The sequence below is a fragment of the Lissotriton vulgaris genome, chromosome 3_1 (assembly GCF_964263255.1).
Source record: "Lissotriton vulgaris chromosome 3_1, aLisVul1.2, whole genome shotgun sequence".
In the NCBI taxonomy this organism is placed as follows: domain Eukaryota; kingdom Metazoa; phylum Chordata; class Amphibia; order Caudata; family Salamandridae; genus Lissotriton; species Lissotriton vulgaris.
In genome coordinates, this window is record NC_141689.1 from 2,020,865,632 (window position 1) to 2,020,892,242 (window position 26,611).

General features: G+C 45.4%; 2 protein-coding genes across 4 annotated transcripts in view; one reads left to right on the forward strand and one right to left on the reverse strand.

The window, feature by feature from the left end:
* Positions 1 to 6,631, reverse strand: part of UFSP2 (UFM1 specific peptidase 2) — a 218,585-nt gene extending 211,954 nt beyond the window's left edge. Inside the window, exon 1 of the mRNA XM_086962505.1 lies at positions 6,544 to 6,631. Within this exon, the coding sequence (XP_086818631.1) occupies positions 6,544 to 6,546 (3 nt within the window). The 5' untranslated portion in view covers positions 6,547 to 6,631. The remainder of the gene's footprint in view (positions 1 to 6,543) is intronic.
* A 601-nt stretch (positions 6,632 to 7,232) lies between these two features.
* Positions 7,233 to 26,611, forward strand: part of CFAP96 (cilia and flagella associated protein 96) — a 203,747-nt gene continuing 184,368 nt past the window's right edge. The window contains exon 1 of one of the 3 annotated variants that reach the window (XM_086962508.1): positions 7,233 to 7,339. The gene's annotated coding sequence lies outside the window, so the exon portion shown is untranslated. The remainder of the gene's footprint in view (positions 7,340 to 26,611) is intronic. The other 2 variants (XM_086962507.1, XM_086962509.1) reach the window with 2 other exon arrangements.

Here is a 26,611-nt window from a genome sequence, read left to right on the forward strand (position 1 = left end):
AAACCAAAATACTCAGCATTCTCTAAATAATATCACAAGTACGTGTTGTGTGAAAAGCAGAGCAGGAAAGCAAAAATAGAGCGTAAGCTTCTAATAAACCCATGCTAACTTAACAGGGTGTGAGTGCAAGGCTCAGCCCCAAGGTACCCTTCCTTGATCGAAGCATGTAATATAAACGTGGGCGAATTAGAAACGCAGAGTCCAAGCCTAAAAAGCAGAGTCAAGTTCACATTTCCCCAAAAATTTTATTTGCTCTTTGATAGAAAGCAGTAGCTAAATAATAAAGATATGTAGAAAAATCAAAGAGTCTTAATCCAACAGCGTGTAAGCACAGTATGTAGCAACAGCCTCCAAGAGGAAGTCATTGTTCTCATCTGAAAAGATTTCAGCCATCCAATTCAATAGTGGGAATGAACATACATGTTCCTCAACAACCGGAGCCTCTATCACCATCAGAGGAAAACTCGGGTCATCTTCAATGTAACTGCATGCCAAGAAGTCTCACGCAATAGAAGACAGGTTGCACGCATGTGAAAAAGGAAAATAGAAACGATAATCCATAAGCTGCACTCAATGTAGCCAGAGGCTGCGCTCCGTAATAACTAAGCATTCGGTTGCGGACCTGCAAAAACAGGGACATATTCTCGTCTGCTGCAAGATGTGCATCCATATTTAAGTAAACAAATCAATACAAGCACACCGGCAACTAATGTGAGCATTAAGGAAAATCCACCAAAGATGCTGGAAAAAAAATCGAATGAAAAAACACCGACAAGACACCAAATATACTTTCTACAGAAGTCACAAGGCCACTGCTTCTAACTTTAAAGAAGTAGGGTAACCCTGTAGTCAAGGACACATTAAAGATACTCTAAATTAACTCCCCAAAATTCAAAAGCACGTCTGTATTTCATAAATCATGCACTTCTGTGCGGGTGTTTGCTACATGAAGGACAAATGTTTCTGTAGCAGATATAACAGCGACCTCTTTTTGAGACAATAGCGCTCTTATACGACTCATTTGGTTGACTCTGCGTTCAAGGTCGAAATCGACAGCCAGATGGAAACATCCAGCTTCCCATGAAGAGGAGTTAACACAACTTTTTTGGAATCAAACCACACGCTCAGTTACCGTAATCATGTAAGCGATCCCTGCTAACATTGCACAACAATCTCAATTATTTCAAAGTAAATAACTCCTGTTTCCAGTAAACTGAACGTTGTTATAATAGCAGGTGTCGGACTACATTTCCAAACTCAGTCCAATAGGCGCATCTTGTTTAAAAGAGCCATGCAATTGTATGTGTCTACAAATTAAGGAGTGATCTGCTGCTATTGTGCAATCCTCACTATTCAGATAGACTTATTTTCCCTCCCTCAGGCACCTATATGTAAATGGTAATGACCAAGCTTCATGGACATAAGCGGTGCTTAAACATCCATATCTGCCTATAGCATAGTATTTCATGCAAACCTCAAACTTAAACAGGTTAAAAAATAACGTTATGATACTGTGGATAAGCCACACACCTGAATTGGATCTCCAATGAGTTACCACTTCTAACCATTCTCATAGCGCGCCCTGTGCTCTGATTTGACAGTGAGAGAGTGATCGCACCATAGTTTATACTGCTAATCATTCTCAGCATACGCCCCGTACGCGAAACACACGAATGTTTTAAATTGTTTAAAAACATATATTCATGTATTTAATGAACATACTAACAAAAGACTTAATCTAGGATAATTATGAAATTTTTTTTTTTAAACTTTTAAAAATCCTATATTGTATGAGTGGAGCTGCGTGGCCCTCCACCTGCTGCCCTAGACTCCACCACGCCCAGACCCGGTTCATAAGCATGCGTGATCGTCACCACAAAACCATTAGCACGCATATCGCTTTACCACATATGCTTTTGCAACTAGTATGCATTTACCACGCATAATCTTAATAATATTTTTGTTCTTGACGAACACGCGTTCTAATGGCTGTAGCTTACGTCATGTAAATTTGTTTCTAGGTATACGTGCGACCAAGTCTGATAAGATCGGAGGCCGAGGACAAACACCATGGTGTCTGTGGCAGGAAATCTCATCGATCACAGAGAAAATATGCGCAGGGTAAAATGAAAGTAATAGGTATAATAAAAATAATGGAGGAAAACTACAAAAATGGCGGTTGAACGGAGTATGTAATCAACGTTAGGCGCCTCGACACTACATTTCAAATAAATATACATACAATATGTTTATTAATATATTACAAAAGTATAGCACCGGATGACACACACGACCCGGGAAAAGAAAGCGGCAAATTTAATACCTAAAACCAGGAGAGGTTTGCTTGGCGAACTTGAAGAAAAAGAAAAAAAAGTGCACTTGCAAACAAGGCTGCGCATGCGTAGAGAGTACAACTGATGCAGGAAAAGAAAACGGAAAGTTTTACATACTGCCATAGAAATATAGCTCTAAAAATTGCCCCTGGAATTTGCCCCCCGAAACCTAATGAATAAAACGGACTTCTAGTTTTTTCCCCCTTTTCCACCGCGTACGCGTACCATACGCGTACGCCGTGATTTTTTATTTCAAAAAAAAATTTGACCCTAAAAATTCATGTACAAGCCCCTGAACAAGCCTATAGGGTCAGAATGTTTCTAACCTGCCCCCTTTCCTTATTTCTCAACTTTGTTTCACTGTTTTCTTGTGACTCGGTTCTACCGAGGCACAAGATGGCCACCAACACTTCCTGGTTTCGAGTGTTGTCAGACAGTTGACAGCCAATCAGCATGCAGCTCGCGCTTGTAATTGAACGGATCTCCGTCCGCGTGTAGAACTCTGTCTCTAGATATTGCTATATTGCGAACCGAACTCTACCTCTCTGCCAAATTTGGTGTAATTCCGTTCAGCCGTTCGGGCTGTAGCCCTGGCTAAAGGTCCCTATGGAAAATTGCATGGGGACAACACGTTTTGGGACCCACTTTTTTCTCGCCCCCCCACTTGCCGAATCACCCCCAAACTTTCAGGGAAGGAGCGGAACCAAGCAGGCCATTGTCTTAGAGAAATTCGCGAAGATTCGTTCACCGGCGCCAAAGTTATTCCAAATAGAATGTTGTGGATTTCCTATGGAAAGTAGGTCCTAACTATAACTACCTACTGGCGACCGCCAATATGTAATATATATATATATATATATATATATATATATATACACACACATACATATATATATATACATATATTAGTAATTACGTTTTATTTCTGCCTCGGTATTGGGGTTTATAAAAGACTTTCTCTTAATGCTTGTGCTGAACATAGGTCAAGTTTTTTCTAATAAGCCATTCAGGTAGAAGGCCCCTACCTGTTCCAATGAGTTGTACTGTAGTCATAGGATATAATTCTAAATAGGGTGATTGGAAATCATATATAAATGTGCTTATGTGTTTGCCAGGTAGCCACTGGGTGCTGGACTTAGTATGGAAATTGTGTTAAATGTTTTCTTCAGCACTGGCACAAACACAATCAACACACTGAATAGATTCAAGTGCAATCATAGAAACACGATCTAATTTGGATCAAAAGCTACAGTTGGGAGTTGAAGATCTAAGAGTTAGTAGGCAGTGAACAGTTCAAATTATTTTGTTTTCTAAAACACACAATAGCTTTATGCAAACACTGATGCCCATAGATAAATATACAAATTACTTTTGAGTTTACAGCTATAATATTAGGACCCACTGCATGGCTCCCATTCACATTGGAAAAATATATACCATCAGTAACACCCGTACATCTGGTGATTAGTTTTGAAACGTGCATTCCATTTTTAGGTTATGACCAAATAGTCACTCCAAGATACAGGTAGTGAAAAAACAGTTTGATCGGTGTGGAGTCAATTACCCTTTTAAAGGCAGAATTGGAGCACCCAAAAGACAAAGTTTATACTTTTTATAGACTAATTGTCAGGCTGTTGATCTTGTTATACTTTTATAGGTGACAGAAAAGTCATCTGCATACAGGGCCAGACTAGCTACTGGGCTTTTCTTCATAAACAATGCAAACCAAACGTTTATAAAAGCACGCTTTAAAGCTATTTGATTTTTATTGTTCATTTAGAAACGCGGTAGCTCCCCAACAACAAAATCAGCCCCCTCAGCAGTGAACCTGGACCCCATCCTGCCACTCCAGCGAAACGCCCGGTAGCCAGTCCGGCCCTGTTTGCATATGCTAAGTGACTAATTCTCTCTGTAACACATTTCTGGGAAAAGCCATCACGATAATCTAAATGTCAAACAAGTCAGCTATACAAAATGAGAACAAAGGAGGGGTAATATACACCCCTGTTTTAGACTGTTACAATGTAATATCTTAAATTGCACCCACGTTTACAGTTGAAGATCAATAAGAAAATAAAGGGGAGAATGATCTATAGCAATGTGAACCAAAATTGGTTCCTACAGACTTTGTCAAAAATGTTCTAGGGCTATTGTCACCATCAAGGTTAAGTCTATTAAATCCACTGAGTCCACGCCAGCTCCAGCTCCTCCAGTCTCACTAACGAAGAGGCCCAAATCGGTCAGTTGTCCCTCCCGGGCCTCGCTGCCTCAGTCTTTTCAAGGTCATTGAATTCTATTGTTCAGTGGGATGGGCCAAGACTTCGATCAACACATTTCAGCAGCCACGCTGCTCAGTGGCAGCCGCCGCTCCAGCAATCTCACTTTCAATCTGCATCAGTTTTGGGGCGGATCCCCCATATGGTTACAGATCTGTGCCTTGGTCATCCTTTATGGGAGTTTTCCCTTAAAGTGCCATCTTCCTTTGGCACCTTGGCCACATACCCGCTAAGATGGCACTTCTCACAAAAAAAGTGCACCAAACTTTCTAATGCATTACCTTTGCAGAACGCAATTTCAGAAGTATGTCACGAGGAAGCTCATAGATAGGCCTTTGGGACAGGCCCAAGGAGGAAACAGGAGAAGAACCCTGTGCTGGGACAGATCGAAGCTCTGTAAAAAATTAGATGTACAGGATGAATTTTACCCCTCTCATGCCCACAACTCTGTGAATGTCCTAAGTGCAAGTCGTACACCAAGAATGGAGACAACAATGTCTTAGAGGTAGCCCCATTCCTCAGGAGTTGTAGTAGCATGATTGATTAAAGGTCAGCCAGTAAAGGAACTAACCAGTACACCAAAGAGGGAAGTAGACGACATAAGACTCTCTCTCTTGGTGTTTAGAAAAACCCTAGGTAAGAAGCTGTATACAATGTTCTCCATCGTGGTATTTAGAAGAAGCACAAGTAAAGGGAGGAGAAAATAAAAGCAACCAGAGGTAACGAGCTGGAGACGTCAGAGCCCTCATGCCACAGACCACATTGCTGGTTCACGTAGAGACCTGGTTGTACACCCTGGCCATCAGGGGGTACAAACCTGCATTGCAATAAAGTTGGACATTAGTCCCTGGTACTTTGAACATCGTACTGCCTCCTGCCTAGAACCAAGCCTCGGGTATTGAAGCAAGGTGATGATGTTGCAGGGATTTGGCTAAGAAACAGAACTATGCCTGGGACCACAGACCATCAGAAGTAAGGAACAGAGCCAACATACAATATCAGTAGCTATGGGCGGCAATCCAGACTAGCTCATAGTGCCTTACTTGCTCTCCTAACCTTTCCAGAGAAACAAGTAAATTGGCACCCCAGAACACAACACTCTAGACCCTCTCAGGGATCGCGGTAGCTGGGCCTCCCCTTTTGTTCGTTCACTCTTACGTATCCACAATAAACTGAGAAAAGATATGTAGAACGGTTACAATATTTATTGAAACTACAGTGCTCTATTTTTTAATAACTGTGCTGCAATTAAGACATAGACAGGTAAGAAATGTGATTACCATAATCAACAGACTGTACTCAATGAACAACTCAGTCATACTGAAAGACAGATCTGCCAAAGCCTTCCGTCGCTATAGAAACTCAGTGTTATATGATAGAGCTCTGGGATTAGGGGGGGGGGATCCCATACCTGGAATACATAGGTAGTTGTACTACATCTCAGGCCACGGAGCTCTCCCTCTCGACTTTGCTCTGCGAGAATGGGTTCCCTCCATTTTCAAAGCGACAAGTCATCGGTCTAATTAGCTATATTGTTAATCTAGGAGTGTTGTTATTTAGTAGTCAGTGGGAGTGTCAAGAGATTTAACTTGAAAATGCCGATGGAAGTAGAAGAACTTTCAATTTAAATGATCTGCACTGAAAGGATATGATGGAAAATCACAAGAAAAACATTGGTAAATTCGGTGTAGTAGGTATGGTCCGTCCTACCCTCGAATAAAGATCATCGAGAAGTATGCACTTTAAATTATGCTAATCACGTGTCACTGAGTTGCTGAGCTAAGGATCGGGTAAGTTTTGTGAGGACGTGTCGCTTCTGGCTGAAGAAGCTGCTGCGTTCATGCTGAAAACTTTGCTGATGGTTTGGTACGCACGCTCTAGTCAAACACAATACCGCTGCAGTAAACATGTAACACTTTGTGAAACGAGCTCACCATGGCGATTGGGTCTGTGAAGCTGTAGCGTATATGATTCGGCAAACAGCTGTCCCTGCATCCCTCCACAGTAAGGTATCCTGCCTGTGCTGACTCTAAAAGAACAGGAAACGGAAGGACGAGTTTCTGTGAAAACCCTCGCGCCATCTTGTGGTGAAGTATGCCTAGCATTGGCCATAAGAGAGTGTTACGGGACATTTTTTTTCTTACTGATTCTGGATAGATTCATCAATAATTCGACCATACAACATATAAGTGAACGAAATAAAGTATTGCTAATAATAGCAACGGTGCTATCTTTAATCTATGTATTTTTTCAAACGTCTTTTAACAAGCGAGGTAGGACAAGCGCTGTTTAGTATGTGGTTTCCTTGCGCATCTCCTTATACTCTGTTTAAAAAGCATCTTACACGTGTGAACGGCTATTCAGCAGAAGGCTACCAGCTTGTCGATTCGTCCCCAGTCGCTTCCGTCACGATACCCAACATGCTTTGCTAACATTTAGCTTGCTTGTGTGAGTCATTGGACTGTACCACAATTCCTAAACTCCGGGGAGGTTACGTCAATTTCAAACGTCGCTTGTTTCTATTGCTTCGTACCTTCACAGCTTGTAAAATAAAAAACCGTGATTAAGAGCATTCTTAAATTTTAAAGCCTATTAGATAATGTTTTCTCATTCCAGGCAAAGTTGATATTCTTTCAGTCGACCAGCTCGAATCCCTAGCAACCAGAAACAAAACTTTTTGAGTGACAAGAGAGCGTCAGGGCAACTAAGGGACAGGGGCGGCTGCACCAGGTGAGCTCCCAGAATAGATCACATATCTCTTTATCGGTATTGTACTCGCCTTTATATTTGATTTTCAAAGTGAGTAATTTTTCTATTTCTAGTGCTATAAATTACACATTTTTTTAGAGTCCGACAATGAGATAAAGTGTTCACAAATTATCGAATAGTTACAAATGACGTTTTCAGCTCCCAGCCACCATCTAACCGCCAATCCTCCTCTCCCAGTACTGGGTCCAATGATTTTTGTTGATTGCAGTGCCTATTATCTTCAGTTTCGGTGGTGGCTTGTGTGTTTATGGTATTCTTTGGTGTCCTTGGTTTATAGCACTTTGGTTACAGCAGCTGTACTTTTTTGAGCTGTAGGTGTCAGTCTGTAGTTCTCAATGTCTGAAGCCTCATGTATTTTTCCCTTCCTTTGGCGACAGGTTGTGGTGTCTTTGCTTTTCAATGGTTTCTAGGGGTTTGTCATGTTCACAGTTTTTTTTCCAACTAAAGGAAGATGATGTGGCGCAATGTCCAGAGTTGCCGATCTTGGAGCTGGGGATTCAAGTTCAAGTCTCAACATTCTGTGATTCTGGGCGAATCATATAATCTCCCTGTGCCTACCGAAAATGACATTTGTTCAGAAGGGGATAATCAATATTCATGTAGTTGGTTAGTGCTACCATGGTATGGTTATGTGATGTTTTAAAAATATTACATATGATTTTCTGTAATAATGCTGACTTTGCAGTTGTAGAGTCGCCGCTGTAGTGTTCACGCTACGTCACCACGTAGCGTGAACAGCGGCCATTTTGGGTCGCGCGTGCTGAGCGCGATCAGTCGGGCGCAGGAGCAACGTTAGTGGCAGCACGCTCGGCGCTCTCATAGATTGTGTTAAAAACCTAAATACACCCCTAACCAAGCCAGCGGATTGTACTGTCTTCATTGGCTGCAGCAGCATCTTTACAGTGACGACGAGGTGGGACAATAAAGAAAAAAAAAACGGACCCTGGAAAGAAAATACTCACAGCACAGGAAGAGAGCAGAGAGGCTGCACCACATGCTGGGCCACAGAAAGGGGTCAGAAGGACACAGAGAGCGCGGCAGAAGCGGCTGTACTCCAAATTTAACAAGAACAGCTCGAGGAGCCCAGGTACAAGGGGCACCACACACCACCCAGGGCTGCAGGGAGGAAGGAGAGCCCCAGGAAAGGTGAAGCAGAGGGAGACTGACATCCTAGGCCAACCACGTGCCGCAAGGGCGCAAAAAGGGGCTACACTGCGTGGAAGACCCCGACTGGGCGGGAGCACTGGCGGAATCAGGGGGCAGAGATAGTGGAGACGCAGGAGGTCCCCACCTCCAGCTAGAACAAGGAGAGGAGAGCAGTGCACCAGGCAGCCCCAAGAGCCAGAGTGTAGCGCCAGGGAAGCGTGAAACCATGTGCACACAGACATCCTCGATGACAGCACCAGTACCATTCTTACCAAAACCGGGAGAGCACCTAATGAAGTGGGAGGACTGGAGAGAGTACATCTCAAATTACATTGAGGTCTTGGAGGATGAAAATGAAGAGGTATTCACGAGTGTAAGGAAAAGAAGGATTTTACTACATAATCTAGGCCCAGAGGGGATCAGAGTATTGAAGAACCTTGTGCCCAAGCCGCGGCAAGCTGGAGATGATGATGTGTACGCCCATGCAATAGAAGAGCTCAACGAACTCTACCGACCGGCAGTGTGTGTGTCGATAGACCGCTACAACTTTCAACAGCGGAAGCAAGAAAATGGCGAATCTATCGATGAGTATGTGGCAGCATTAAAAAAGTTAGCGTCCATGTGTCAATATGGCGCCCTCCATGATGATTTCATCAAGGACCAAATAGTGATGCACACAACAATGAAATCAGTGCAGTGCAGTGGGCATGCGGTGATACCACATTGAAAGAGGTGATTGCGATAGTGAAGAAGGCGGAATTGGCGCAGAGATGTGCGGACGCGGCGAAAAGAGAAACAGCGGCGAAGCCCATGGTTAACAGAATAGAAGAGGAAGAGCCCAAAGGAGGGAACAAGAACACAGGTGCAACCTACAAAGGACCCAACAAGTGGCAAGGGAAGCCGGGACCTCCAGGGAAGCAGATGAAAGGAAGTAAGAATTCATGTTACTGTTGCGGCAGTTGGGCCCATGAAGCACATGACAAAAGGTTCCCGGCGTTCCGGGCCAAATGCACGTTTTGCGGTGTGATGGGACATTACGAAAAGGTATTCCGAAGAAAAGCGGGCCGTAACACAGTGAAGTACGTAGACCTAGACCAAGAAGGTGTAGAAGGAAGATGCCAAGAGGAAGAGGAGGAAGTGCTATGCATAGAGGAGCAAGTTCTGAGCGTGAGCACCAGGAGATCGAACAAACCGGTGCTGGACATGCTAATAGGCGGCGTGATGATAAGCATTGTGGCGGACTCAGGGTCGCCATACACGTTAGTACAGAGCGCAGTATGGACTGAGAAAATTCACGCCCCAATTGGGTCCGCAGTTGGAACCGCCAGACATCAGACCAGTCACGTACCTGGGGGACCGCATCCCCATAGTGGGATTTAGACCGTTGAAATTTGAATTCAGAGGACGCAGTGCCGAGTGCAAATTATATGTAGCGGAAAAAGGCCCGTCAGTACTAGGCTGGATGGACCAAGAAGACCTGGGCATCAAGCTGGACCCTGGCGGAGCAGTACAGGTACTGATGACGGAACCAGAAAATGGCCAGATATATAAAAATGGAAGAGAGACTTCCCTAAGGCGTTCGGCGGAAAGGTTGGGAAATTGGAAACATTTTCACACAAGATTGTCCTCAAGACAGATGCCACACCGGTATCACACAAAGCAAGGAGCGTGCCGATAGCAGTGAGGGAAACGGTGCAACAGGAACTGCGTGAGCTGGAAAGGAATGGAATAATTGAACCAATCACATGTGCGGAGTGGCTGGCGCCCCTGGTGGTGGTCATGAAACCTAACGGCAAGGTCCGGCTGTGTGTGGACCTGCGCGAACTAAACAAAAATATTGTGGTGGAGAAGTTCCCGTTACCCTAGATCGAGGAAATGCTGGCTAAAACCATGGTACTCCACCATCGATTTGACGTCGGTGTACCATCAGATCGCATTACACCCGGAGAGCAGGAAGCTGACGTTGTTCATAACCCCCTTTGGGTGTTACCAATTCTGCAGGATGCCTTTTGGCCTCGCGTCAGCAGCGGCGGTCTTTCAGAAAACCTATGCATCTCCTCTTTAAGGACATGGAAGGGATCCAATACTTCCAAGACGACATCTTGGTCAGGGGAGGAGATCAACGAGACCACAACACCAAGTTATCCAAGGTGCTGAAGGTGCTGGAAGATAAAGGCCTGACTGCAGAATTGGAGAAGTGCCGCCTGGGAATGGCTTCTGTCACCTATCTGGGGCATGAAATTAGTAAACAAGGGATCACACCAAAGAGGGAGAACGTAAGAGCAATATGTGATGCTCCACCCCCGCTAGCAAGGAATATGTAAGGTCCTTTCTAGGTATGGCCGAGTATAATAGCAAGTTCGTACAACACTTTGCCACCAAGACCCACCACATGTGGCAGCTGACGAGAGAGAAAACGGCATTTGCATGGACTGAAGAGACACAGAAGGAGTTTGAAGGTGTCAAGAGGGATGTTGTCCAAGCCATACCCCTCCAAGGGTACGATCCGCAGGGCCGAACGGTGGTAACAACGGATGCCAGTGACAAAGGGCTGGGAGCAGTCCTAATGCAAGACAGAGGAGGTGGAACGATGGAGACATTAAGCTTTGCATCCAGAGCCCTGACAGACACTGAGAAGAAGTTTAGTGTCATCGAAAAGGAGATGCTAGCAGTAGTACGGGCCATTGGTAGATTTCGTCAGTTTTGTGGGGCACGAGGTTCCAGCTCAGAACGGACCACAAACCCTTGGTGAGAGTTCTCACGTCTAGCAGGCATGCGAGTGCCACTCCTAGAATAGCAAAGATGACCCTAAAACTGTTGGAGTACCGATACGATGTGGAATACATCCCGGGCAGCAGGAACAAGGTGGCAGATTAATTGAGCACAGCTGCGGCAATGGAAAGCGCAGATGAAGAGAAAGAAGAGGGGGACGAAATGGTGGCATTGATGGAAGACCCGGAGAAGGTGATAAGCAACCAAGAATGGAAGGACGCCTACCAAGCGGACAGGAACAACCAAGAGGTGAAAAAACACGTCATTGGAGGGTGGCCTGAGAAAAGACATTTAAGTGGAGACATGAGGCAGTATTATGAAGTAAGAGAGGAACAATCACTGGACGACAAAGGAGTGTTTGTTTACAGAGGGGACAAGGTGGTACCCCCAGAAGGGCTAATCCAAGAATACTAGCAATATTGCACGAGGGCCATCTCGGCATTGGGAAAACCAAACTGAGGGCCAAACAGGGATACTGGTGGCCAGGCATGGACATATGAACGGAACAACATGTAAGGGAGTGCGACTAATGTCAACGAGCAGACAAGACAATGACCCCATTGAGGCCGGCCTTAGGAAAATTTGACACCCCGAAGAATCCTTGGGAGGAACTCTCCATTGATATATTGGGACCGATTCTGGATGAACAAGGGACTCCGAAATATCTGTGTGTCCTGGTAGACAGATACTCAAAATGGCCAGAAGTGCACATCAAGGAGGAGATGGACACGGAGACTATACTTAGGTTCCTTACGGCTACCTTTCTCAGGGAAGGCATTCCCAAGTCAATATTGAGCGACAATGGTCCCCAATTTACTTCAGACAAATGGCACAAATACATGGAAAGGAACGGAATTACATCTAAACACACGTCCATATATCACCCCGCGGGGAATGGACAAGTAGAACGATTCAATAGAGTCCTAATGGGGTCCATTCAGGCAGCTATCATGATTGGAAAGGATTGGGAAAAGGAAATCTTACATATGATTTGGGCGTATCGCATCACCCCCACTGGTACGGGGTACAGTCCTTTCCAGATTCTTAGAGGCAGAGACCCGTTCACCAAAGATAATGTGGCATGGTAGGAGAAGACTGTGACCAGCAAATGGTCTCCTGCGATTGTACGAGCAAATTTGGAAAAAGCTCAAACAACATACTCTGAACACTACAACAAGAGAAGGCATGTAAAGGACACGTCATTGGAAGAAGAATGGGTGAGAGTTAAGTTGGCCGTACTACAGAGAAAGGGGGACAGTAAATACAGCCGACCGCTCCAAGTCAAAGAGGTTTTCGGTCGAGCAGCACGATTGAGTTATGGGAATATGTGGTCCCAGGATCGCATGGCTCGATGCAATAAGATACTACAATGGGCTCCTGAAGATCGAGAACCAGGAGTGACAGATCAGAGCATATCAGAGAATGAGTTAGGCACCCAGGAAGGAGGCAAGGAAAGTGTGGATCCGGGGTTGGAGCAAGGAGGCAGAGAAACTCCCCGGGCAGAGACAATAAGGCGAGAAAGGAGAGAGTCAGTGGACAGTGAGAGGTCGGATGTCCAAGAAGGTAAAGCAGGGGAGTCCATGAAGCTAGGAGGAAAAGAGGCGATGTCCACCCCGGTAAGATGCACGAGAGGGGGGCGATTGGTGGTGAGACTTCCAGGTTTAGGGACTATGATATGGGGGATGGATAATAACACCCCTAAGACTGTGTTACTCAAAATGGACAAAAAAGGGGGAGATATGTAGAGTCGCCGCTCTAGTGTTCACGCTACGTCACCACGTAGGGTGAACGGCTGCTATTTTGGGTCACGCGTGCTGAGCTCGATCAGTCGGGCGCAGGAGCAGCGTTAGTGGCAGCACGCTCGGCGCTCTCATAGATTGTGTTAAAAACCTAAATAAACCCCTAACCAAGCCCGCGAATTGTACTGTCTTCATTGGCTGCAGCAGCATCTTTACAGCAGTCTCCTTGATTTTCTACGTTGAAAAGGGCTATATAAACCCTGGAATTTGGGAGTGAGACAGATATTTTTGGTTTCTAATAGGGATGCTGCAGGTTTTTCTATTGATGTGATGCACATTAAGACTCAGCCTATTTACCTGATGTTTGCTCATTATTGCATTATTTCCGAGCCTTCATGGCAACTGACTTATATGTATTTTTATTGATTCAATGAAACTGCTGCTGCCCCCCCTCTGAGCTTGAAGAAGCATGTCCAATAACTCCAACCTAAGGACTCCCAGGAATGTTTTATAAAATTCTACAGGGATCTGATCTGGACCAGCTGCTTTTGTTGATGGGAGATCTGATAAGGCTGGTGTTAATTCTTCAAGTGTTATAATAGATTCCAGATTTTCGATCCCAGACTCCTGGGGAGGTACCGAAGTTATAGTCATTTTGAAAAAAAGGTAAATCTCCCACAGCCCCCGGGTCCTATAGACCTATTGCTCTAATGAAGTCTGATGTTAAGCTATATTCAAAAATCTTGGCAACAAGATTGGCAGCAATCATTGAGAAATTGGTCTCCTCAGTTCAACATGGCTTCATCCCGGGAAAAGGCACCACGGAACATGTCAGAACAGTGATCACTTCATTTGATGCCATGGAGATATCGGGCGGCCCTGTCGCAGCCCTATTTCTTGATGCAGAGAAGGCTTTTGACAGGGTCGCCTGGGGGTATCTAAGGGAGACGTTGAGGCATTTTGGGATTAGTGAAGGATATATCAGAGCAATCCAGGTATTATATAAAGCACCAACTGCTAGAATTAAGATCAACAGAGAGCTTACTCCTGTGGTGCAGATAAAAAGGGGGACAAGGCAGGGCTGCCCAACCTCTCCCCTTCTCTTTGCTCTTTATATGGACCCTTATCTACGGTATCTTATTACGAACCCTAGAATCCCCCCCCTCTGTCTGAATGGTCTGCAGGTTAATGTGTTGGCTTACGCTGATGATGTTGCTATAATTACACAGGACCCATCAACAGCAATTGGAGAAATGGAACAGGAGGCCTTAAAATTTGGCGAAATCTCAGGCTATAGGCTCAACAGTAGTAAAGCACAAATAATTAAGAACTCATTTGTTAGCTGTGATGATGTTCGAGTGGTTCCGGCGGCAGTTTATTTGGGGGTCGAAATATCGGCTAAACTTGAGACGGTGGTAGAACGAAACATGACTCCTTTATTGGCAAAAGTAAGCTTGGATTTGGTTAGGATGAACAATCTCAGACTTTCGTTGGTGGGTCGTACCAATGTAATTAAAATGCTTATACTCCCTAAGTTTCTTTATTTTTTCAGAACGATACCCTTAATGTTTGAGGCTTCCTGGTTTAATAAGGTGGAGTCTATTTTGAATAAATTTATTTGGGCACATGGGAAGAAAAGGAGAGCCTATAAATTTCATGACTTTACCCAGGGTAAGGGGGGGGTCCCAGATCTCAGATTATATTACTGGGCCTCGGCTCTTCATTATATGCAGGGTCTGATTGGCGCGAGCGGTGTAGATCCAAACGTCACTGCCTTCTCGACTAAGGTATATTCCATTGTGCTGGGTCCAGAAACAGAGAATGCCTTTTTAAGCTGTGCCGACTCCTCATATTACAAACGCACTCGGTTTAAGACCGTTTTGGCTGCGCATAATATTTGGACAGCCGTAGCAAAAAAATGTGGACTGGGGAGATTCAATAGATACACGAGACTGTATATGAATAAGACCCTACCACCCTCAATCTTTGCTGATGCTACCATGGCAGAGTGGGCTAGAAAAGGAATTAATAAGATAGGGGATTTGCTGGGCTTAGATGAGAAGATGCTGCAATTCTCCGACCTCGAGGCAAAGTTTAATATTGGTAGGCGGAGTTTCTTTAAATATCTGCAGGTCAGGAGTTTTCTGAGCAGGAAGAAAGGAGGGGTGGCTTGCTTTGCTAAAAGTAGGATTTTGGAAGCTATAGGGGAGGGGAGTGCTCTATCCGCAGTTTTTATGCTACTTTGGCAGGGTTGAAGGTGGACGATAGGGGAAAGTATGCAAATAAATGGGCAGTAAAGTTAGGAATTCAGGGCCGATATTTCTTGGATTCATTGGAATTAGGATGCTCAGTTCTTTGTTCAGCCCCACTTCAATCCCAACATTATAAAACATTATACCAACTCTACTACACTCCGGCTCGTATTGCGCAGTGGGGAGGGACTACAGGGATTACATGTCCACGCTGTAATGAACCAGTAGCGGATAGCATACATATATTTGCTGCTTGCCCTCAATTACGAATTTTGCTTAAAGGTTTGGAAGACTTCCTGGGTCGAACACTTGGGTTGGCTGTGACGCTAACACCACCAGTAATTATGCTAGGGGTTAGGGGGGGTCGAGGGTGAGGAACACCGTGAATTTTTCTTTATAGCAATGGCGGTATATAGATTGATGATCGCTAGAGCTTGGCTGGATAAAGCACCCCCAGAACTGCAACAGTGGATTGCCATGCTTTTGGGGATTTTTAATTTAGAAAAAGGTGTTTATGCTAGGAAGGGTAGAAGGGCAAGGAGGTTGGGGAGGAAAATATGGGAACCAGTTCATCAATGGAAAGAGAGGGCAAGAGATAGTCGTAGTTGATTTATTCCCCTTTGATATGCTTAGTTTTGGTATGTTGTGTCATTTTGGTGTATAGAGCTTTTTTTTTGCAAATTGTACTGCAGGTAATGTACTGTTTATGTTATTATAGGTACTTAGCTAGTTTATTTATGTATTAGTGCTCTGTGTGTTGCAATATGTGTGCCTACGAAAACTCAATAAAAATATTTTAAAAAAAAAAGAAACTGCTGCTGCATTTGCATTTTTCCTGTTTTCTGTATTGTACTTAAAATCTTAATAAAACTTCATGTTTTTTCCTAAATTTCTGATCTTAAATTCCCTTTTTGAGTCAGTCCTTTTTAGGTCTCACCTGAGCCAATGCGCTTGCGCATTGCTCTGGCGAGATTATAATAAGGGGAAAAAACAGTCTACCAAAACGGCGGATTACACACAGTTCATGTGATCTATGCGTGTGCACAACTTCAGCCCCGTCACACACCACCATTTGTCTTTGCCTCGCATCAGACTTCAAAGGCTGCCGCTCCCCTGCCCCTCGCATCAGACTTCAAAGGAATGCGCTCCCGCTCCCCCCTGCCACAGCAATGCAGAGAGCTTGTCTCCGCCTGCTCTCCCGTGTGCTTGCATCTTCCTTCCTTGGCCATGGGTATTTTCCGTGTTCTCCAATTCAGTGCCTTCTCGACCCCGTACTTGATTGCTGTCCAAGCCCTAGCCCTCGCTACCTCAACCATTATACACTCTCCCTGTGTTTTCCTGTTTCCCCTTGCTTTTTCCCTGCTCCATCATTCTGTGCTTTGATAAACTGAACGCGCTTTGTAGCACTCAACCCTGCGTGTTCTTAGCTTCAGTCTCTGTGCTGCTGCACCACATCACTCAGGGACACCACCACATCACTCAGGGGCACCACCACATCACTCAGGGACACCACCACATCACTGAGGGGCACCACCACATCACTCAGGGGCACCACTCACGGGCACCACCACATGACTCAGGGATACCACCACATCACTCAGGGACAACACCACATCACTTACAGACACCACCACATCACTCAGGGGCAACACCACATCACTCAGGGACACCACCACATCACTCAGGGACACCACCACATCACTCAGGGGCACCACCACATCACTCAGGGGTACCACTCACGGGCACCACCACATCACTCGGGGACATCACCACATCACTCAGGGACACCCCCACATCACTCAGGAACACCACCACATCACTCAGGGACACCACCACATCACTCAGGGAACCCACCACATCACTCAGGGACACCACCACATCACTCAGGGACACCACCACATCACTCAGGAACACCACCACATCACTCAGGGACACCGCCCTATCACTCAGGGACACCACTACATCACTCAGGAAAACCACCACATCACTCAGGGGAACCACTCAGGGGCACCACCACATCACTCAGGGAGACCACCACTTCACTCAGGCACACCACCACATCACTCAGGAACACCACCACATCACTCAGCGACACCACCACATCACTCAGCGACACCACCACATCACTCAGGGTCGCAACTCAGGGGCACCACCACATCACTCAGGGACATCACCACATCACTCAGGGACACCACCACATCACTCAGGAACACCACCACATCACTCAAGGACATCATCACATCATCACATCACCACATCACTCAGGGACACCACCACATCACTCGGGGACATATTAATTTATATATTTTTAAAGTCAACACATATTTAAAAAATTGTCATTTACAATACCAATAGCTCACAGTTTCCTAATGCGTGACCTATTGCATTGCAAATGCTTGTTTAGCTACTATATTTGAAATGCTGTTTTGAATCTTGTCACTTTGTCTCATAGTTCTCGAGGTCAACACCGTCCCTGACCCCTTCAAACCAGGCACACCACTATCATGCAGAATATCTAACCGATAAAGCATTCACAACCCATGCCAACATTTCAAATATCAGGCAATTCCATGCCCTTTAAAATCAAATTCATTAGCTTTCATACATGAGGATTGACTCACAAGCACACTGTGAGGAAGAATATCAAAGGCGGTAACCATCTGAATAAAGGTGTAACACAGAAGATAAGACAATGCAATTAATCTTCTCTGCTAATTACCTGCGAATATCGGTCTGTTATAATAACTGTGTAGAAAAAGAACACATTAAAAGGCACATGGAATTCTCATCTTCTGGTCTTGTTGAGGGAAGAGGTAAGTTGAGCAGTTACTTGTACTATTTGGATCACCCCTAAACACGAAAGAAAGCCAAAACGGATGACTATTGTTTTTCATGTTATAGCTTAACTGATTTTCTCATAGCGTTCCATTGGTCATCCATCTTATAAAATGCAGTTGCTGGACTGCAGAAGGCTTTCCATGGAATTTTCCAGAACAATAACGAATTCAAGATTATCACTATGTGATATTAGAACATTGGAATGTTCACTTTGCCACTGGATTCAAGCTAGCCTGGCTGATGATGGCTGAAATGCCAGAAAGTGGTCCCAGGATGCTTGTTTCCGGTCCAGGGAAGACATGGCTTTGGCGGTTCGGGCTGCACTGTTCCCATGAGGCACAGGGTCATACTGATTTGCATATGGCCATGTCTGAACTGGGGTGGCGGCGTGAGCTAAAGAATGGTGATGGATTAAACCCAGATCAGTTGACTGGGGGTGAGTGTTTGATTTGCTCAAATGCTCCGTCCATCATCCCCTTTTGTATCGCTTTGTTCGCCCTAAGTTGGCAGGGCATGCTCAGACGTGAGTCTCTTGCTCACTTTGCCACTGGATTCAAGCTAGCCTGGCTGATGACGGCTGAAATGCCAGAAACCGGTCCCAGGATGCTTGTTTCCGGTCCAGGGAAGACATGGCTTTGGCCGTTCGGGCTGGACTGATCCCATGAGGCACAGGGTCAGACTGATTTGCATATGGTCATGTCTGAACTGGGGTGGCAGAGTGAGCTAAAGAATGGCGATGGATTAAACCCAGATCAGTTGACTGTGGGTGAGTGTTTGATTTTGTTCAAACGCTCCGTCCATCATCCCCTTTTGTATCGCTTTGTTCGCCCTAAGTTGGCAGGGTATGCTCAGACGTGAGTCCCTTGCTCACTTTACAACTGGATTCAAGCTAGCCTGGCTGATGACGACTGAAATGCCAGGAACCTGTCCCAGGATGCTTGTTTCCGGTCCAGGGAAGACATGGCTTTGGCGGTTCAGGCTGGACTGTTCCCATGAGGCACAGGGTCAGACTGATTTGCATATGGCCATGTCTGAACTGGGGTGGCGGAGTGAGCTAAAGAATGGTCATATATTAAACCCAGATCAGTTGACTGGGGGTGAGTGTTTGATTTGTTCAAACGCTCCGTCCATCATCCCCTTTTGTATCGCTTTGTTCGCCCTAAGTTGGCAGGGTATGCTCAGACGTGAGTCTCTTGCTCACTATGCCACAGGATTCAAGCTAGCCTGGCTGATGATGGCTGAAATGCCAGAAACAGGTCCCAAGATGCTTGTTTCCGGTCCAGGGAAGACATGGCTTTGGCAGTTCGGGTTGGACAGTTCCAATGAGGCACAGGGTCAGACTGGTTTGCATATGGCCATGTCTGAACTGGGGTGGCGGAGTGCGCTAAAGAATGGTGATGGATTAAACCCAGATCAGTTGACTGGGGGTGAGTGTTTGATTTGCTCAAACGCTCCGTCCATCATTCCCTTTTGTATCGCTTTGTTCGCCTTAAGTTGGCAGGGTATGCTCAGATGTGAGTCCCTTGCTCACTATGCCACTGGATTCAAGCTAGCCTGGCTGATGATGGCTGAAATGCCAGAAACCGGTCCCAAGATGCTTGTTTCGTTCCAGGGAAGACATTGCTTTGTCAGTTCGGGCTGGACTGTTCCCATGAGGCACAGGGTCAGACTGATTTGCATATGGCCATGTCTGAACTGGGGTGGCTGAGTGGGCTAAAGAATGGTGAAAGGTTAAACCCAGATCAGTTGACTGGGGGTGAGTGTTTGATTTGTTCAAACGCTCCGTCCATCATCCCCTTTTGTATCTCTTTGTTCGCCCTAAGTTGACAGGGCATGCTCAGACGTAAGTCCCTTGCTCACTTTACCACTGGATTCAAGCTAGCCTGGCTGATGATGACTGAAATGCCAGAAACCGGTCCCAGGATGCCTGTTTCCGGTCCAGGGAAGACATGGCTTTGGCAGTTCGGGCTGGACAGTTCCAATGAGGCACAGGGTCAGACTGGTTTGCATATGGCCATGTCTGAACTGGGGTGGCGGAGTGAGCTAAAGAATGGTGATGGATTAAACCCAGATCAGTTGACTGGGGGGTGAGTGTTTGATTTGCTCAAACGCTCCGTCCATCAACCCCTTTTGTATTGCTTTGTTCGCCTTAAGTTGGCAGGGTATGCTCAGATGTGAGTCCCTTGCTCACTATGCCACTGGATTCAAGCTAGCCTGGCTGATGATGGCTGAAATGCCAGAAACCGGTCCCAAGATGCTTATTTCAGGTCCAGGGAAGACATTGCTTTGTCAGTTCGGGCTGGACTGTTCCCATGAGGTTTAGACACAACAAGGGAAACCCAAAAGGAATCACACTAGGGTCCTTGGGCAGTAGACTATTGTACAGAACAGGGGACCCTAGTAATTAAGGATCACATAAATGATGGTCATATACTGAGTAGTATATATGACCTTTGTCCAGCCGGACAGGTTTTTATTATGCAATTTTTAGTATTATTCCATATATAAAACAGTTATACAAAAGTGGGCACAGCCTGTGACCCACAAAGGACAAGACAAAACAAGTGACAAAACAATCATGTGGAAACGCACAAAAGCTGTCTGTACTCATTCATTGATTATACAGACTAGATTACAAATCATAGCAACCCATTGTTGTTCAATAATAATGAGGTCAAACCAACATATGGTGCAGTGAGGTCGACGACGTTTCGATGCAGTTACGGAATACTTGCATCATCATCAGGACAGAAAATAGTATGTCATGTTTGTCTAGCAACTATATTGCGATCACATAGCCTCTCGTAATTATTTAGGATGGATCCTTGAGGAAGTGGGAATTCTACACAGCCATAACCAAATGATTACGCTTTTCACGGGGGCTGGAGGAGAAATCAATTTAGCAGTTCCTATGCGTATATTCATCGCGGTTTTAAGGATCCATCCTAAATAATTACGAGAGGCTATGTGATCGCAATATAGTTGCTAGACAAACATGACATACTATTTTCTGTCCTGATGATGATGCAAGTATTCCGTAACTGCATCGAAACGTCGTCGACCTCACTGCTTCCCGCATCAGTACTCCGACTTTACACCCCGCCCACCTCAGGAGTTCCTTATGCCAGGCTGTTATTCTAGGACCTCCTCTTGCCTTCCAGTTCTTGGTTTTCTCCCTTATAGCCAACATGCATGCTAGGTCTTGGAATCTGCTGGTGACCTTGGTTTTAGTCGAGTTGTGAAACCAGCCCAGTAGGCAGCTGGCAGTTCTATATCTATGACCTCGCGGACTGTTTGCTCTACTTGTATCCAGAATTCCTGCAGTTGGGGAGAATCCAGGAACATATGCAGTATGTGTGCCTGAAGCACGTCACATCGCAGGCAGGCTGCAACGGCCACCTGAAAATATCTACTTATGCGTTAGGGAGTCAAGTATGCTCTGTGCAGGACATGATAGTTTATCAATTTGAAGCGTGCATTTCTGGATACTTTCAGTGTTCCAGCTAGTGTGTTATCCCATTCCTTGGTCGGTATGGGTATGCCCAAGTCTCCCTCCCACTGGAGACGAAGTTTCTCCAATGGCCGTAGTCCGTCTGCACGCAGCGCTCTGTATAGGCATGAAACTGATTTGATAGTGTTTAACAAGTGGTGGGGACTGCGGGGCTTTATTCCGAGGTCCAGCATAAGTGCCCTCTCTGAACCTAATAACTAGTGGAATGCTGTTCCTCATAGGGTGGTATCTAGTCAATGAAAGTCAGAGGACCAACCGCTATCATTGGAAATAATAGTAGAGGTGGAACTTGATCAAGGAGAGAGATTCGGAGGGGATCCCGCTCTTTTGGAACTAGGGTCCTCACACACCCAGCAACCTAGGTGTCATGCTTCATCATCTGGACCTGTTCCTCATGGGTCGGTGCTGCAATACCCAACGGGCACCCGTGAAGGGGCTTTTTGGCTGAGATCTTTTATTCCTTGCCGTATGATAAAGTGGGGGTGTGTAGCCCGTGATGTGTAGATAAAGTGGAGTGAGTGATTATGGTGGTATGGTGTCTGCGCAGGGACACTACAAAACATATACTGAACGGTGTCCTGGAAGGGACACATGCATACAATCATAACACATCTCCCCTCTTAAGGAAGAGAGAAAAGGGAAGGGGAGAAGAGGAACAAAACAATACGTGCAGGGTAGACTATTCGCAAATGTAGTCTTTTAGTTAGCAGGTGGTCCCAACAACCTTCCTGCCCTGTTCCTAATGATAGGTTGTAATGTGTCGGGTACAGGCGTAGGTGGCATCATGCATCTGATGTTCTCTGCACAGATCTGATTTGATGACATGTTAGCTGGCGCAAAGATGGGTCGCAAGTTGTTGCTTTCCGTCGTGGTTGATGGTGCGGCCACTCATAGTCAGACTCGTAGTCTGAAGAACAGGGTTGTGCCGCGTTGCTCTTAGGTGTCTCAGGAGGGTCTCAAGTAAACTCTGTGGGCTAGGTGGCTCCTGTGTTTTTGACGGAATGTCTGTAGGCAGAGAGGGCAGAGAAGTGCCATACCCTATTGTCGCTTAAGAGTGCGGATTTACAGTGCATTTAACGTACGATCAGGGGAGCGGTGTATCTATCTTGACTCTTCCCTATGTAGCCACTCTTCTTTACCTTAACGATGTCTCCCGCCTTGAGTTCCACATGTTTGCGCCCATGCTTGTTGTCTTAGATTGTTTTGCTCCTCAGCTGAGCATGCATGAGTCTTTCTCTGACCTGTTGTGAAGACCAGTGTACTCTTATGGCTGCCTTAACCCAGCCCACATTGTCTCTTGAGAGTGGAGTTCTGCCTTGCATAAGTTCAAATGGACCGTGTCTTGTAGTTTCGCATAGTGTGATTCTGTATGACCACAAAGTCTTGAGTATCTCTTGTTTCCAGTTGAGGTTGTTGCAATTGGCTAGTTGGATTATGCCTTTTAGGACTCTGTTGAACCTTTCTACAGCCCGTCGCCTGCTGGATGATATATAGATGTAGTTTTATTCTCAATATTGTGCCTAAGTAAGTAATCCTTGAACATTTCTGAAGTGAATTGAGCTCCATTGTCAGTCACTATCTGTTTAGGGAGACCTTCACATGCAAAGGTATCATCCAAGAACTGAACTACATTTAGTGTATCCGTTTTTTAAAAATCATTTTCACTTCTGGCCACTTGGTGTAGTGATCAATACCGTTGTTCAAGATCATCTGATATGGGTCCCATAATGTTGATTCCTATTCTCTCCCAAGGCATGGATGGGCAGGGAATTGGTTGTAGAGGTGGTCTAAATGTTGCTGAAGTGTTCTAGGGCCCATGCACATGCCAGTGTCTCAGGCTCTATTACTGAAAATATTTCTTCTGCTGGAGTCAGTGAACGTGAGGCAAAGGCTATTGTGTATTCTATTCCCTTAGAGTCCTTTTGGATGAGTAAAGCGCCCAACCCCTTATTACTTGCGTCTGTGGTCATCTGATATGGGTCCCATAATGTCGATTCCTATTCTCTCCCAAGGCATGGATGGGCAGGGAATTGGTTGTAGAGGTGGTCTAAATGTCACCTGAGTTTGTTCAGAGTCCATGCAGTTTGCAATCTCTGACCGTTCTCTCTACGTCAAGGCTTACACCTGGCCACCAATGCATGTTTTTGACTCTGTTCTTGGTTTTGGCAATGCCTAGGTTTCCTTCGTGGCATATCTTGAGTATCTTTGTTCTAATGACCCTTAGTGGTACGAATCTTCCACTTCTTACTAGGAAAACGTCTTCTAGTGATAATTCGTCTTTCACTTCCCAGAAATGCTTTAGAGGTTCTGCCAGTTTACTTTTGCTTGTCCAACCTTCTGTCATCATTTGTATTACTTGGCCACTGATATTGTCCTTACTTTGTTCCAAAAGCCACTCTTCTTTTGTAATACCACTGCATTTTTCTAGGACATTTGCTATACAAGACTCATCAATTTCATTGATGTCGATGTTGTTGGCTGTCCCAACGGGCATTCTGCTTAAATGCCAGTGTCTCAGGCTCTATTACTGAAAATGTCCTTTTGGATGAGTACAGCGCCCAACCCCTTATTACTTGCGTCTGTGGTCACAAAGTTTTATAGTGAAGGGTCGAAACCTTAAAGAGGTAAAACTGTGCACATGTCTGTTTTAAGATTCTGAAAGGTTTTTTCGCATTCTTCTGTCCATTCAAACTAATTTTTAAGTTTTAGTTGCTGCCTTAAAACGTATGTTTTAAGTGAGAAGTTCTTGATGAATTTAGAGTAAAATTCCACCAATCCCAAAAAGGATCTCAGTTCATCTTTGTTGGCGGGTACAGATGAGTCCTTTATGGCCTGTATGAGTTCTTTTTTTGGACTGATTCCTTCGCCGGTTATTTGGTGGCCAAGATAGATGACAGAATTGCTTGCGAACTTGCATTTGGAATGTTCTGCAGTCAAGCCTTTTTTGTTCAGAATTTCCAAAACTTGTTTGACCCTGTTGTCGTGCTCTTCCTTAGAGTTTCCCATAATTAGGATGTTTTCTTGAAAAAGTAGTATTCCCGAGACTCCTTCAAAGATGTTGTTCATGAGCGTTTGAAACATTGCGGCCGCCGAGGCCAAACCGAAAGGTACCCGTGTAAACCTAAAACAACCAAAAGGTGTAATGAACGTTGTTAATGCCTTGCTATCCTGATGCAGAGGTACCAGGTGATAGGCAGATTTTAGGTTGATTGTAGAGAACCACTTGATGCCATTAGTGGTAGCTAGCATCTCATTAATTTTTGATTTAGGTCACGTAGGTCTCAGCTTGCCATTGGGCCGTTTCGCGACGACAGGTAGTGCAACCCACTCAGATTCTTCCACCTTTTCAATCATTCCTTCATCCATAAGTTTGTCTAATTGTGTCTTATCTGGGAGGGCCCTTAGCATGTCCAGATGAATGTCTGGTGAGCATGGGGTCTGCACCCCCATCTTCTGCAAGCCTCGACTCCAGCACTTAGCTTGCACTCTGTGCCCCTGATAGTTACATCCGAAGGGTCTATGCACTCTGAGAAATACCCTCAGCAGGTCATTTAGTAATACTCTAGCTTGTCCGAGATCGTCTCTCTGCCATCGTTCTGAGGCTATGTTGCGTACTAGCTACTGTAACTGGCTGCTAAGGAGTATGTTTCGAAGTTCGGGGTTTCCAGGCGGCCCTCCGTCACAGGCCTCTGTAATAGTGTAAGGGCCACCCTGCGGCGGCCATTACCCCAGAAAATTTTTCGGATCAGAGACTCAAGGTCCCTGAAAAACACCATCAGGATCCAGAGCGGGAGTGCGTTAAAGGAATATAGAAGGCAGGGGAATGCTATCATTTTGACAAGTACAAACCTGCTATCCACTGATAGTAGCAGAGTCCGCCAGAAGTCCATAGCCACCTGTAAGCTGTGATATGCCTTCCTATATTCTCCTCATAGAGGTCCGACCAGTCGTGATAGGTGTGTATCCCCAGATATGACAAGCATAGAGTTTCCCATTGTAAGCGCTTCAGGTCCAGCGGGGTTGGCCGTTCAGCTCACTTGAAGTCCAGATATGAAGCCAAATCTCTCCATCAGGTCTCGACCCCCGCTAAGTTCTCATCCCCCTCTTAGAAACAGAAACTAATCTTCAGCATATAATGCTATATGATGACACCCCTGTTTGACTCTCAGGCCCTCACATGATTGCCCTGCCCTGGCTGCTATGGCAAGTGGCTCAATGGTCAGAGCAAATAATAGGGGGAGAGCGGGCACCCCATTCTGGTACTGCGCCTGATCGGCCAGCTTCACAACACCGTTCTTCCCGTGCGTACTCTGGCCAGGGCTCGATAAATTCAAAAATTGGTACTATATAATAATAGTCTAAAAATATGTAATTAATCTCTACTGGTGTGTGGGCCCTTGTTCCTCCTGCAGTCTCCAGCTCTAGGATAGGGGAGCCTCCTTTGTTGGGGTTAGCCAGCCATGTTAACAGTGACCCCAATTTATCTCTTTCGGAATGAGTTCTGTCCATATAGGCCTTATAGTCAAAGCATTTTAGTCTTTCTACGTGAGTCGCTACTTCCTCCCTGGCCGCTAATATCTCCGGTTGGAGCACTGGATTCTCTGGCCACCGGATTTCAATGTCCCTTAGTTGATCCCCTGCCCTCTCAACTTCAGTCAGTAATGTCAGCCGGATCTCTTTGGATTCAGCAATGCAGTGCCCACGTGTTACAGCCTTAAAAGCGTCCCATTCTATTTGGGGGTAGATGCTGTTCCTGTGTTCTCTGCAAAATATTGGGTTATTTTGGTTCTAATAGTCTCCTGGAAGACGTGGTCCTCCAGTAGTTCTATCTTTAGCCTCCATGTGGGTATGGAGTGTCTAGGGCGTGTCCATGGTAGGTGCAGGAGTAGGGGATTGTGATCTGAGATAGTGCGGGTAGGTATTAAATCGTCCCAGTGAGGTAGTGTATGTCGGGGTCGGTAATGGATAGATCTAG